This window comes from Anolis carolinensis, chromosome 1, assembly GCF_035594765.1.
Source record: "Anolis carolinensis isolate JA03-04 chromosome 1, rAnoCar3.1.pri, whole genome shotgun sequence".
Classification (NCBI taxonomy): domain Eukaryota; kingdom Metazoa; phylum Chordata; class Lepidosauria; order Squamata; family Dactyloidae; genus Anolis; species Anolis carolinensis.
Window position 1 is genome coordinate 210,100,116 of NC_085841.1, and position 12,016 is coordinate 210,112,131.

Sequence of the window (12,016 nt, forward strand, 5' to 3'; positions counted from 1 at the left end):
TTATTGCAATGCACTCTACGTGGGGTTGCCCTTGAAGACGGCCCGGAAACTACAATTAGTCCAACGTTCGGCAGCCAGGTTGTTAACAGGAGTGAATTACAGGGAGAGATCTACTCCCATGTTTAAGGAGCTCCAGTGGCTGCCGATTATTTTCCAGTCCCAATTCAAGGTGCAGGTTCTTACCTATAAAACCCTAAACGGTTTGGGACCCGTCTACCTTCATGACCATATTTCCCCCTATGAACCTGCACAATCTCTTCGTTCATCCGGAGAGGCCCTTCTCTCCCTCCCACCACTATTGCTGGCTCGGTTGGTGGGGACGAGGGAGCAGGTCTTCTCAGTAGTTGCTCCCCGGATCTGGAACTCCCTCCCGGGGGAGATCAGGCAGGCCCCCACCCTTGCTTCTTTTTAAAAACAGCTAAAAACTTGGCTTTTTCGCTGCGCATTTGAATAACTGAGTCCCCATGACCAAAAGTCAGATTAATACACCTTCTTTCGCCCAGGTCCCTCTTCTCATAACAAATTGGCCAGCCGTCTCCCACCCCTTCGGTCTAGAAACGTTTACACTTTGTCCTTTGGCCCCAAAGCACTTTAGAACTGTATTAGTTCACTTTAGTTTAAGTGGCCTCTCCATGCCACCCTCTCCACCAACCTGGTGGTCCATTTTATCCTACTTTATTTTTAACTGATTTATATGTTAACTAGCTGTGCCCGGCCACGCGTTGCTGTGGCGTTGTCTGGTGGTGTTGGTGAGAAATTTGAGTTAGTGGTGGTATTGAATGTCTGTTGTATGGTTGTCTTTATGTTTAGTATGTACAGTAGAGTCAGGCCTCTCTGAGTATACAGCTATCTTCTTTCTATGTGAAAAAGATAAGCAAACACTCTAAAGGTTCCAAACATAAAAAGAGATGTGACATGTAAGGGCCACAGAAATAGTCAGGCCTCTCTGAGTATAGAGCTATCTTCTTTCTATGTGAAAAAGATAAGGAAACATTCTAAAGGTTCCAAACATAAAAAGAGATGTGACATGTCAGGGCCACAGAAATAGTCAGGCTTCTTTGAGTATACAGCTATCTTCTTTCTATGTGAAAAAGATAAGCAAACACTCTTAAGGTTCCAAACATAAAAAGAGATGTGACATGTAAGGGCCACAGAAATAGTCAGGCTTCTTTGAGTATACAGCTATCTTCTTTCTATGTGAAAAAGATAAGCAAACACTCTTAAGGTTCCAAACATAAAAAGAGATGTGACATGTAAGGGCCACAGAAATAGTCAGGCCTCTCTTAGTATACAGCTATCTTCTTTCTATGTGAAAAAGATAAGGAAACACTCTAAATGTTCCAAACATAAAAAGAGATGTGAAATGTAAGGGCCACAGAAATAGTCAGCCTCTGCAAACCTTAGGATTGTATGATGATGTTGTTGTTGTTGTTATTATTATTATTATTATTATTATTATTATTATTATTATTATTATTGAGAGGCTGGGTGGCCATCTGTTGGGAGTGCTTGGATTGTGTCCTGCATGGCAGATCGTGGGAGGTGTTCGCTGGCCCTGATTGTTTAGTGTCTGGCATTCCCGTGTTTTAAGAGTGTTGTTTTTTATTTGGTGTTGTGATTTTAAGCTTGTTAAAATATTAGGAGAGAGATTGTGTTGACTGTCATGGTTCATAGCATATATTTAAAATATAGAGTATTAAAATGGGTTGGATATTGTAGAAGGTTGGAGTGGAGATAAATGATTCGGATGATGGGCGGGCGCTAGGACCCAGGAGACAGCTTTTTCCCATTGCCTGCCTTCCCTGTTGCCGGCGGCCATGAGGGCTTCTCTTTTCCCTCCCTGGCATGGCTCCCGATGGTGCGTTGTGGGTTCTCTCCATGTGGAGGTGCGTGAAGTGATTTTGTGTTGTTTCAACCTTAAGGCGTGGATGACGGGTTGTGTTGTCCAATGTCGAGGTTGGGGGGCCCGTAGTTTAGTTGCTTTGCTCGGTGCCGCGATTCCATCACTCTTTTATATATATAGACTGAGTTTTATGGTTTAATGTATTGTTTTGTTTAAAGTAACTGTTTTGTATTAAATGCTGTTTTTACTGTGTTTTTATTGCAATATATTTTAATTGATCTATTTATTCTGTATCTTCGGGCCTGTGTCCCGTGTAGCCGCCCCGAGTCCCTGCTGGGAGATGGAGGCAGGGTAGAAAAATAAAGTTACTTACTTACTTACTTACTTGAGGAGACAGATTTAGCACTGGAAACAAAAACAATCAGTTACCTTTGGGGATGGCTTAGTGAAAAGTTCATACATGGAAGTTCATAAAATGTTCTGGATTTGCCTCATAGTTCAGGGATAGGCGCAGCAAGGAACTCTAACAAGTTTATTGCTGCCAATAATAATAATAATAATAATAATAATAATAATAATAATAATAATAATAATAATTGACAACATCAAGCATGAACATGTGAAAACTGTGGTCAGCAAAGAATACACACAAAGGGTCAGAAAAATTCTCAAAAGCAAGCTCGATGGAGGCAACACCATCAAGGCCATAAATACCTGGGCCATGCCTGTCATAAGATATACTGCTGGCATTATAAATTGGACACAGGCGGAACTGGACAATTTAGATAGAAAAACAAGAAACGCATGACCATTCATCATTCACTGCACCCTTGCAGTGATGTTGACCTGCTATATCTGCCTAGCAGATCAGGGGGCAGAGGACTCTTACAAGTAAAACAAGCAGTCAAAGAAGAAGAACATGCCCTGGCAGAATATGTAAAGCAAAGTGAAGAATCTGCTTTGATTGAAGTCAAAAATCAGAAACTCCTCAAAGCACAGCAGACAAAAAAACTAATACAAGAAAACCGCACTACAAACTAGAGCTGACAGCTGGCATAACAAAACATTTCATGGAAAGTTCCTTGACAAAATTGAAGTAAAAGCTAATAAGGAGAAGACCTGGCTATGGCTCACGAATGGGACACTGAAGAAGGAGACAGAAGGCCTGATCCTTGCAGCCCAGGAGCAAGCCATCAGAACAAATGCAATTAAGACCAAGATCAAAAAATCAGCTGGTGACCCAAAATGCAGACTGTGCAAGGAAACCGACGAAACCATTGATCATATCCTCAGCTGCTGTAAGAAAATCACACAGACAGACTACAAACAGAAGCACAACTATGTGGCCCAAATGATTCATTGGAACTTATGCCTCAAGTACCACCTCCCAGCAGTAAAGAACTGGTGGGATCACAAACTTGCAAAAGTATTGGAAAATGAGCACGCAAAGATACTGTGGGACTTCCGAATCCAGACTGACAAAGTTCTGGAACACAACACACCAGACTTCACAGTTGTGGAAAAGAAAAAGGTTTAGATCATTGATGTTGCCATCCCAGGTGACAGCCGCATTGATGAAAAACAACAGGAAAAACTCAGGACCACAAGATTGAACTTCAGAGACTCCGGCAGAAACCAGTGCAGGTGCAGACCATCCTACTGGGATCTGCATGCATCATCCGAAAATACATCACACAGTCCTAGACACTTGGGACATGTTCGACTTGTGATTTTGTGAAACAAAATCCAGCATATTTATCTTGTTTGCTGTGTCATACAATAATAATAATTTTATTTTTATACCCCGCTCCATCTCCCCGAGGGGACTCAGGGCGGCTTACATGGGGCCAGGGCCAGGCAACAAACAATATAAAACTCAACAGTAGAAAACAAATCAAAAATAGATAAGAGATGTAAGGGTCAGCTTGCCTTCTTAATACATGCAGAAGTATGTGGAAGAAGTCACCTCTTTTCAGAAACTGTACTTCTTAAGGCTAAATTATGGATTTTATTTGTAAGCTTTTAATAATTTTAGGATTGCAGGAGCTCAGTTCACTGTTGTTTTTATAAGTGTATGTTTTATAGTTATTATTATGTATATCATATAGATTATTGTGTGTGCATGATATACCCGTTGGTATATACAATATATGTAGTGTATAAGTCATGTATATGAGAGAGAGAGAAAATAATAGTGTGTTTTAGCCTGCCTAAATATCCTAAATGTGATCCTGCCCCAATTTTGGAAGCTAAGCAAGGCTATTTCAGAGGAAGGAACTGGTAAAACCATCTCAATAATCGCTTATGAAAGCTCTATGAAATTCTTGGGTCTCCATAAGTCACAAAATGACTTGAAGGCACACAAGTGTGTACAAGTGTGTACACACACATATTTTATGGCTTTGTGAGGAAGATAGATATGTAATCATTCTGCTAGTTTTCTATGATTGGGATTTGTTGAATCAAAGACTGATGGATTAAAGGATGCTACCTGTGCCTACTTGAAAGTGGTAGCTTATCCATCCTGTTCAGTTGAGCAATGGAGAAAATGTATTTATTTATTTACATCACTTTTACCCAGCGGCTTACAATAAATAGCCAAAAATTCAGTGCCTAAAAACAATGTAAAAACAACAATCCATATAAAACAGATACCATTGCAAAATAAAATCACATTATATAAAATTTTAAGCATGTCCAAGATTAGAACCCATTCATCCAGAATCCTCAATAAATCTTTGTACAGGTCATGTAAAGTCCATGTTCTCATTCATTAAAAGCTTGTGTGCACAACCATGTCTTTAAGGCTTTCCTGAAGCCTAGGAGAGTTGGTAACACTTGTTTTCGCACTTCTAAGACAGCTGTTTAAGAGCTGCTCTTAGATAAATAGTGGCATTGTGCTTGCATGTATAAGTGTATGCTTATCAGTCATTACATGCACACCAGATCCTCAGCCAGCAGTAGACACACAGACTAGAATGTCTGTACACGGAAGGGGGATTCACACTTCAATGTATAAAGGAAACTTCCTTCTTTTACTATTAGTCTTCACTATTAAATGGCTGCAGATACTTCAGAACAGTTCTGATTGCAAATCTTATGTTAGCCTGTCTCTGCATTGTAGAATTAAGGCAGCTTGACCTCACTTTAACTGCCATAGCTCAATGCTACAGAATCATAGGACTTGTAGTATAGTGAGGCACTAGCACTCTTTGATAGAAAAATCTAAAAATGTTGGAAACTACAATTTTCATGATTCCACAACACAGAGTCATGGCAGTTGAAATGGTGTCAAACTGCATGAATTCCACAGTATAGATGTGTCCATAGATGTAGTTCCACTTTTTGTGCCTTTAAGGTTTTCTCCCTATCAGGATGGCATGTGATACAAGGGGCTGAAATGTGGAGGTCAGCAGTGAAAATTATTTCTTGAATAATTGAGTCCCCAAAATCTGTCATTGTTAGTAGAATGTGGGGTTTTAAATTGTATTCAAACAACCATTTCTAACATACAGCCAAGCTTTTCGAAGACACATGTAGGACTCTGGGGAATAACTTCACCACTGAAAATATAAACTTGTTTGGTAAGAACCAAACCACTTATGAACTGCATCTTCAGTGACAATAGTATGTGATTCTATGATCAATGTAATTAGCTAACTAATTCACCAAACGATTAGACATTTTCAAAAATAATAATATTACGTCTTTTTATTCTAGGGGCTAGTTAACAAAGCATTATTTCTACTTGTTTGCAGAGTAGAGTTGTCATAGATGATTCATACCATAGCAAGTCAAGTTGTGATCTGTCAGGGTTAGTGACAGAACCAAATCTTTCAGGGCGTTCATACACTTTAGCCTTCTTCTCTTCAAATGAGGTGAGTTTCAGTGTGTCTATGTGTATTGTTGGTGTCCCCATCAGACTTCATTCTGCCATTTAAGTTTGTTTAAAATGAAATGGTAGGCTTCTTCTTCAATATTGTTATAACATTTAAAAACATTCCTATAGCAGGTCTAATGGTGAAGTTTGTTTCCAAAAGGTACCAAATCCCCAAAAATGGAAAAATAAGTTGTAGATGACAGCATATTGTTGGCTAGGAGTGGAATATTATGTACAGATAAAAACTATCAAAATGTATCAGATCACTTCAGTACATGGCTGAGAAAATAGCATTTTATAGTAAAAGAAATTCATATATTCATATTTTTCCCAATTTCTGCAAAATTTGTTCAGATAGATTTGGTACCTTTTGGAAGCAAACTCCGTACATGTTAATACTTTATTTGGCCTTTAATAATTCTTAATTTAATGTATGTATTGTTACCTATCTTCACTAAACATAATGCTAACATATTTGTAAATATGTTGTGAAATTTTAAACTGCATCATTCAACACTTCATTAGATACTCTAATTGTGTGTATTTACAATTTTAATTATATATTTAAATGTAGAGATTACTGGAATTGAAATAAAATTAAATATTTAGGCAAATAGTGAAAAAAAACTCTGTGCTTTAGGGTAATTTGTGTGGCCAAAGCTATTGACTTATTGCTTACCATTTCAGTAGTTTTAATTAAATAGATAAACCACTAAAAAGAAAGAAGTTTGCAATTATAAAATAAATCCTTTGGAGAAAATTATGGTTATGTCACTGAAGAAAAAATATTTTTAGTAAAATAAGCTACATTTTAACTGCAAAGGAGGAGAACCTATTAATGGATTTTTGAAAGCCACCATGGGTATGCTGATGATATGTGTGTCATGGCCAGCAGCTTGTCTGGTTTGGCTCTGCTAAGTGCTTGGAAGGGGTTAATCTGACTTGTCTGCTTGAAAGGGGTCAAGATGACCTTCCCTTCTTGATGAATGCTTCTCAGGTTTCAAGGATTATTTGTGAAGGCCTGCTGAAATGAGCAGCAGTTGAGAACCTTTGGATAAAAGGGTTATGGAAGAGATCTTCTTTGGTAGCACTAACGTTGTACTTTGATACTTTTGTCCTGGATCTTGGCTGTTACCCCTAGGCTAGACTTTTGGACCCAGACTTTGCTCCTGTAATCCTGTTTTGGACTCTACAGTATTCTGAAATCCTGCTTTGGATCTCATTATATCTTGAAACCTTGAATCTGAACTTTGAGCTCACTTCCTGGCTTGATTTATGGACTTCAATTTTGATTTGTACCTTTGAACTTCAGACTTAAATTTAACCTTGATTTTCTGGCTTGACTTTGGAACTTTTACTACGGATTGTATCTTTGGAACTTGGGACTTCAATTTGTTTTATCCAGCTGTGTGCTATATTTCTGTTCTGTTAGCCAGACCTCTTGGTAAGAACTCGATGTTTTAGTTCTTCGTTTAAGTAAATCTGGTTTTGGCACATCCTGGGTTTGTTTGGTTAAACTCTATCCTCGTTATCAGGTGGGAGCCCTGGAACACAATAATACATGAATGACATGTGTGACAACAGGATAGAGAAATCTTAGTGCTGATTACTAAATAAAGCAATTCATTCCGTTATTGCTGAAATTATTCCAAATCCTTTATGCAGCCAATCCTTTGGGATAAGGATCTAAAATGCATCTTTCAAAAGCTTGGAAAATTCAATGAGGATTTTTTTTTCTGGTAGCTTTGTTAGGCACCTTAATGATTTATTAACTGATACGTAACTGAAAAGTTAGACAAATACTGTACCTTCAGTCTTTTCCCCTGTGATCTATGAATTGTCCCGTGGCAACCTTTATGCTATAACAACCAATGTAGAAGTTTAATATTTTACATATTTGCTTTTCAAAGTAATTACAAGGTAAATTATTTATATAACTTAAAGGCAATTACAAATTTGTTCATATTCACAATCTCTACCTAGTGTAGGGCATATATATGAACCATGAATTTCCCCAGTCCTTGCCTACGAAGAGCAGCCGCTGCATTAGATGGATGTCCCACCCCTCCTCTTACAAGTGATCTCCAGAGCAAAGGGGAATTATACTAGGAATCTTGCTTCTGGCTGTCACACCACAGATTGTTCATGGCGTGTTGGCCAGCTACTTTCCAATTAGTAGAGAAACAAATCCCTGCTGCTCACATCGGCCACTTCCCGGGAAGTGAGAATAGGGAGGGAGTAGTCAGGCTAGGAGATGGTGCATGCCAACGTAACTACGATGTTTATGTGTTCATAACTGCCATTACAACAATTCTACTGCTTACAAAAATGCTGTCAATCTTTTAGGGTTTTACACATTAACAATACTAGATATTTTTTATTACAATCAGTAAGTTAAATAACTGTTTGTTAAATAGATTTGCTTGCCTTTTTTCTTGATCAGACTTCAGATGATGAGCCATCAACCACAGGAAAACAAAACCAATGGCACAGTAGACCCATTTCTGAATGGACAAACCAGCAAGTATGCCATTGGCTCATGGGAATGAACATGGAGCAGTATATTGCAGAATTCACAGTCAAGAATATTGATGGACAGCAGTTGATGCTGCTTGACAGTGATAAGTTGAAGGTAAGTTCAATTCAGATCAATAGTATTTATTATGGTTGGCAACACAGAATTTTTCTCATGGCACAAGGAAATTCTTTTGACTTTCTGCCCTTCATTGGGTGTAAAACTAATTATCATGGGGAACAATGTCTAATGCACAAGTATCTGTGTCTGGAATTGCCATAAGTTGACAGGCAACCTGAAGTTGTGCACAACATACTCGGCATGAAAGACTGATTAATTGTAATTCATTACTCAAGAAACAACTTAGAGAGTCATGCAAAAACACTCAGCTTACCTCCAGAGGTTTCCAACTGGCTATGCACAGAAAGAAAATATATCTTTCTATCTATCCCCTGGGGGAGAAGAGTGGTATATAAATTAAATTAATATCTATCTATCTATCTATCTATCTATCTATCTATCTATCTATCTATCTATCTATCTATCTACACATACACACGGACATACACATGCATACATATACATGCATACATACACACATAAAGAATCACAGTTGGAAGTGAGTAACCTGTTCATCCCATGGCATGTCAGGTGTGAAAAACCAGTGTAGCACCCAAAAGAACATTGGAAGAATATCCCACCAGTGGAAAATAATTGTGGGTATACATAGTGCGAGAAGAGAGGGGCAGGATGGGTAAGAATCTATATAGTCTGTTTCAGTGGGAGCTTACTTCCTGGTATGTGGATATAGAATTACAGTATTCCCTCACTTATCACTGGGTTTAGGTTCCAGGACCCCCCGTAATAAGTGAAAATCCGCGAAAATAGGGACGCTATATTTATTTTAATATTTATACATTATTTTAGTAGTTATACACTATTTTAAGTCTTTATCAGCCAATCGTGTGTTGATAAATCACCTCCCTCTCCTCCTGCTGCCCTTTGGGCTCCTTTTCTCTCCCTTTGGCTTCTCCATCCTCCCTTCCTTAGGCTGTAAATTATAATTTTTTTATGATTTATAATAGCCTTTTAGAGTTTATTGAAAAACTGCAAAACAGCGAATCCACAAAAAGTGAACCTCACGAAGTAGTGAGGGAACACTGTACAGCCTACTTTTTATTACATAAACCAAATTCTTTAAAAAAGATTTTGTAGTTGATATAAAAATAGGGAGCTTTGAAATGTATGGAATGCTCACATGTTGAAAATAGCTGAAAAATATTTCCAGTCTTATCCTATATTGCCATCTGCTGTTTGAAAACTATACTACACTGTTGTTGTGTGCATTCAAGTTGTTTCCAGCGTATATTAAAGGCATCAAATCCTGTCACTTGTTTAGTACAGTAGAGTCTCACTTATCCAACATAAACGGGCCGGCAGAACGTTGGATAAGCGAATACGTTGGATAACAAGGAGAGATTAAGGAGAAGCCTATTATACACCACATTAGGTTATGATTTTACAAATTAAGCACCAAAACATCATGTTATACAACACATTTGACAGAAAAAGTAGTTCAATGTGCAGCAATGCTACGTAGTAATTACTGTATTTACAAATTTAGCACCAAAATATCACAATGTATTGAAAACATTGACTACAAAAATGCATTGGATAATCCAGAACGTTGGATAAATGAATGTTGGATAAGTGAGACTCTACTGTATTTGAATTGGGAAAATACCAGATACTGTGGGCTTCATTTCAGAGGAAGGCAATGGCAAAACCACCTCTGAAAAGTCCTTGCCTAAGAAAATAGTGTTAATTCTTGGAGTTGCCATAAGATGACAGACAGTTTGAAAGCATACATACACATAACACACTGAGTAGTTTTATCAATGGAATTCGTAACAATTCCTTCCTCTCAAAATATTAGAATGTTATGAGTGAAGTTTGATTTATCCTTTTAAATTATCAGGCGAGGTTGGGTTGTCCTAAAAGGTGGTAGCTGGCTCTAGTACTCAGTGACGTTGATGGTTCAGTAAAAATTTGAATCCAAATCTCTGCAATGCAGATCCAATATTCTCCTACATTGCTAGGGGCCCCTGGTGGCACAGTGTGTTAAAGCGCTGAGCTGCTGAACTTGCGGACCAAAAGGTCCCAGGTTCAAATCCCAGGATGAGTGCCCGCTGTTAGCCCCAGCTCCTGCCAGCCTAGCAGTTCGAAAACATGCAAATGTGAGTAGATCAATAGGTGCTGCTCCGGCAGGAAGGTAACGGCGCTCCATGCAGTCATGCCGGCCACATGACCTGGAGATGTCTATGGACAACGCCGGCTCTTCGACTTAGAAATGGAGATGAGCACCAACCCCCAGAGTCGGTCACGACTGGACTTAACATCAGGCACTTACATTGCTATAGGTGCATCCAAGAGCTTATTTGTGTCTAAAAAGAGCTTTGTTTCTCTTGCTCTTGTGCCACAATGTAAATGCAAGATCCCTCAGAGTTAAGCCTTTGCATGGTAGTAGAAGAGACTGCTGCTCTTAGGAAGTGTAACTCCAAAGTTACAGTTGAGCGCCGATTTGATTCTTTAGATTTTGACTTGAATGTTACAGTAAGAATATTTTAAAATATATTCAGATCACTGGTTCCTATCCATAGAATTTAAATCCCCTTCATTTGTAAGGACAAATGCAAAGGTGTCATTCTTAGATCCTCCAGAAATGATTGGATTTAAGTTTGGATCTGACTCATTGTAATTAGTGGGATTTAGTTTTGGTGTGACCAACTTGTTTGTGGATTTCTACCAATTCAGTATTGAGCTGCTTAAACTGATAATCCTATTTACTACATGTGGAAGGACATTCTATCATTACCATCCACCTGACTATGAAGCAGGCTATATATTGATAATGTTATCTTACAATCCCAGAAATAAGTTCAGGAGTCCATTTAACACTAATCTTTCTTTTAGTATATATATGTATATGTATATGTGTATATAATTATATATATATATATATATATAGAGAGAGAGAGAGAGAGAGAGAGAGAGAGATCCTTTCCATGTGTGAGAAAGGTTGGTGACGTTGCCCAGGTGGGTGGGGCTTGGCGCCTGCAGCGGATAACAGCCCGTGGCATCCCCCACGCTGTGGCTTCCTTCCCTTTCCTGGCCCATTTCCCCCTCAGGCTCGAGCCTTCGCGATGAGAGGAGGTGGGCTGTACTGCTTCTGTATGGGAGTATTTTGAGGGGGGAGAATATCATCATTATTACTATTATTATTGTGTTGCTGTGACCCATGAAAATGGCCCCCAGTATTTAAAAAATTCTAAAATCAAAATAGTATTCCAGACAGGAAAAAAAATCAGGGGCAGCTAACACCTCCCAACAAAAGATTCCCCCAGGGAGGAAGCAGCCAGGCTTTGAAGCTGAAAGGCCATTAAATGCTAGTCATTCTGGTTAATTGCAGCATTCATACTTGCCTCCAACAGACGATAATTCTTTCTCCCACCCTGGACATTATTCCACAGGGATATAAACTCCACTTGCCTGACTGCTTCCTAACTAGGGGAATTCATTGATGGCCAGTATGAATAGCACCGAATAGCCTTGCTTCATCAAAGCTGGCATATCCTCTGTTTTCTGAGGGGCACAGCCTTTCTTTTTGGGTGTGTATGCACAAGCACTGCATATGGATACTTCTTCATCTACACAAATAGAAGAACAGAAAATATTGCAACAATCATGAAACAATCAGGGCCAGCTAACACCTCCCAAC

The 12,016-nt window shown here is 38.7% G+C and overlaps 1 protein-coding gene across 2 annotated transcripts in view; it reads left to right on the plus strand.

Moving 5' to 3' along the window:
* LOC100555294 (neurabin-1) overlaps positions 1 to 12,016 on the plus strand; it is a 57,142-nt gene that overhangs the window by 43,182 nt on the left and 1,944 nt on the right. Inside the window, exons 17-18 of one of the 2 annotated variants that reach the window (XM_062969179.1) lie at positions 5,602 to 5,721; positions 8,167 to 8,355. In XM_062969179.1, coding sequence (XP_062825249.1) covers positions 5,602 to 5,721; positions 8,167 to 8,355 — 309 coding nt within the window. The remainder of the gene's footprint in view (positions 1 to 5,601; positions 5,722 to 8,166; positions 8,356 to 12,016) is intronic. The other variant, XM_062969180.1, reaches the window with a different exon arrangement.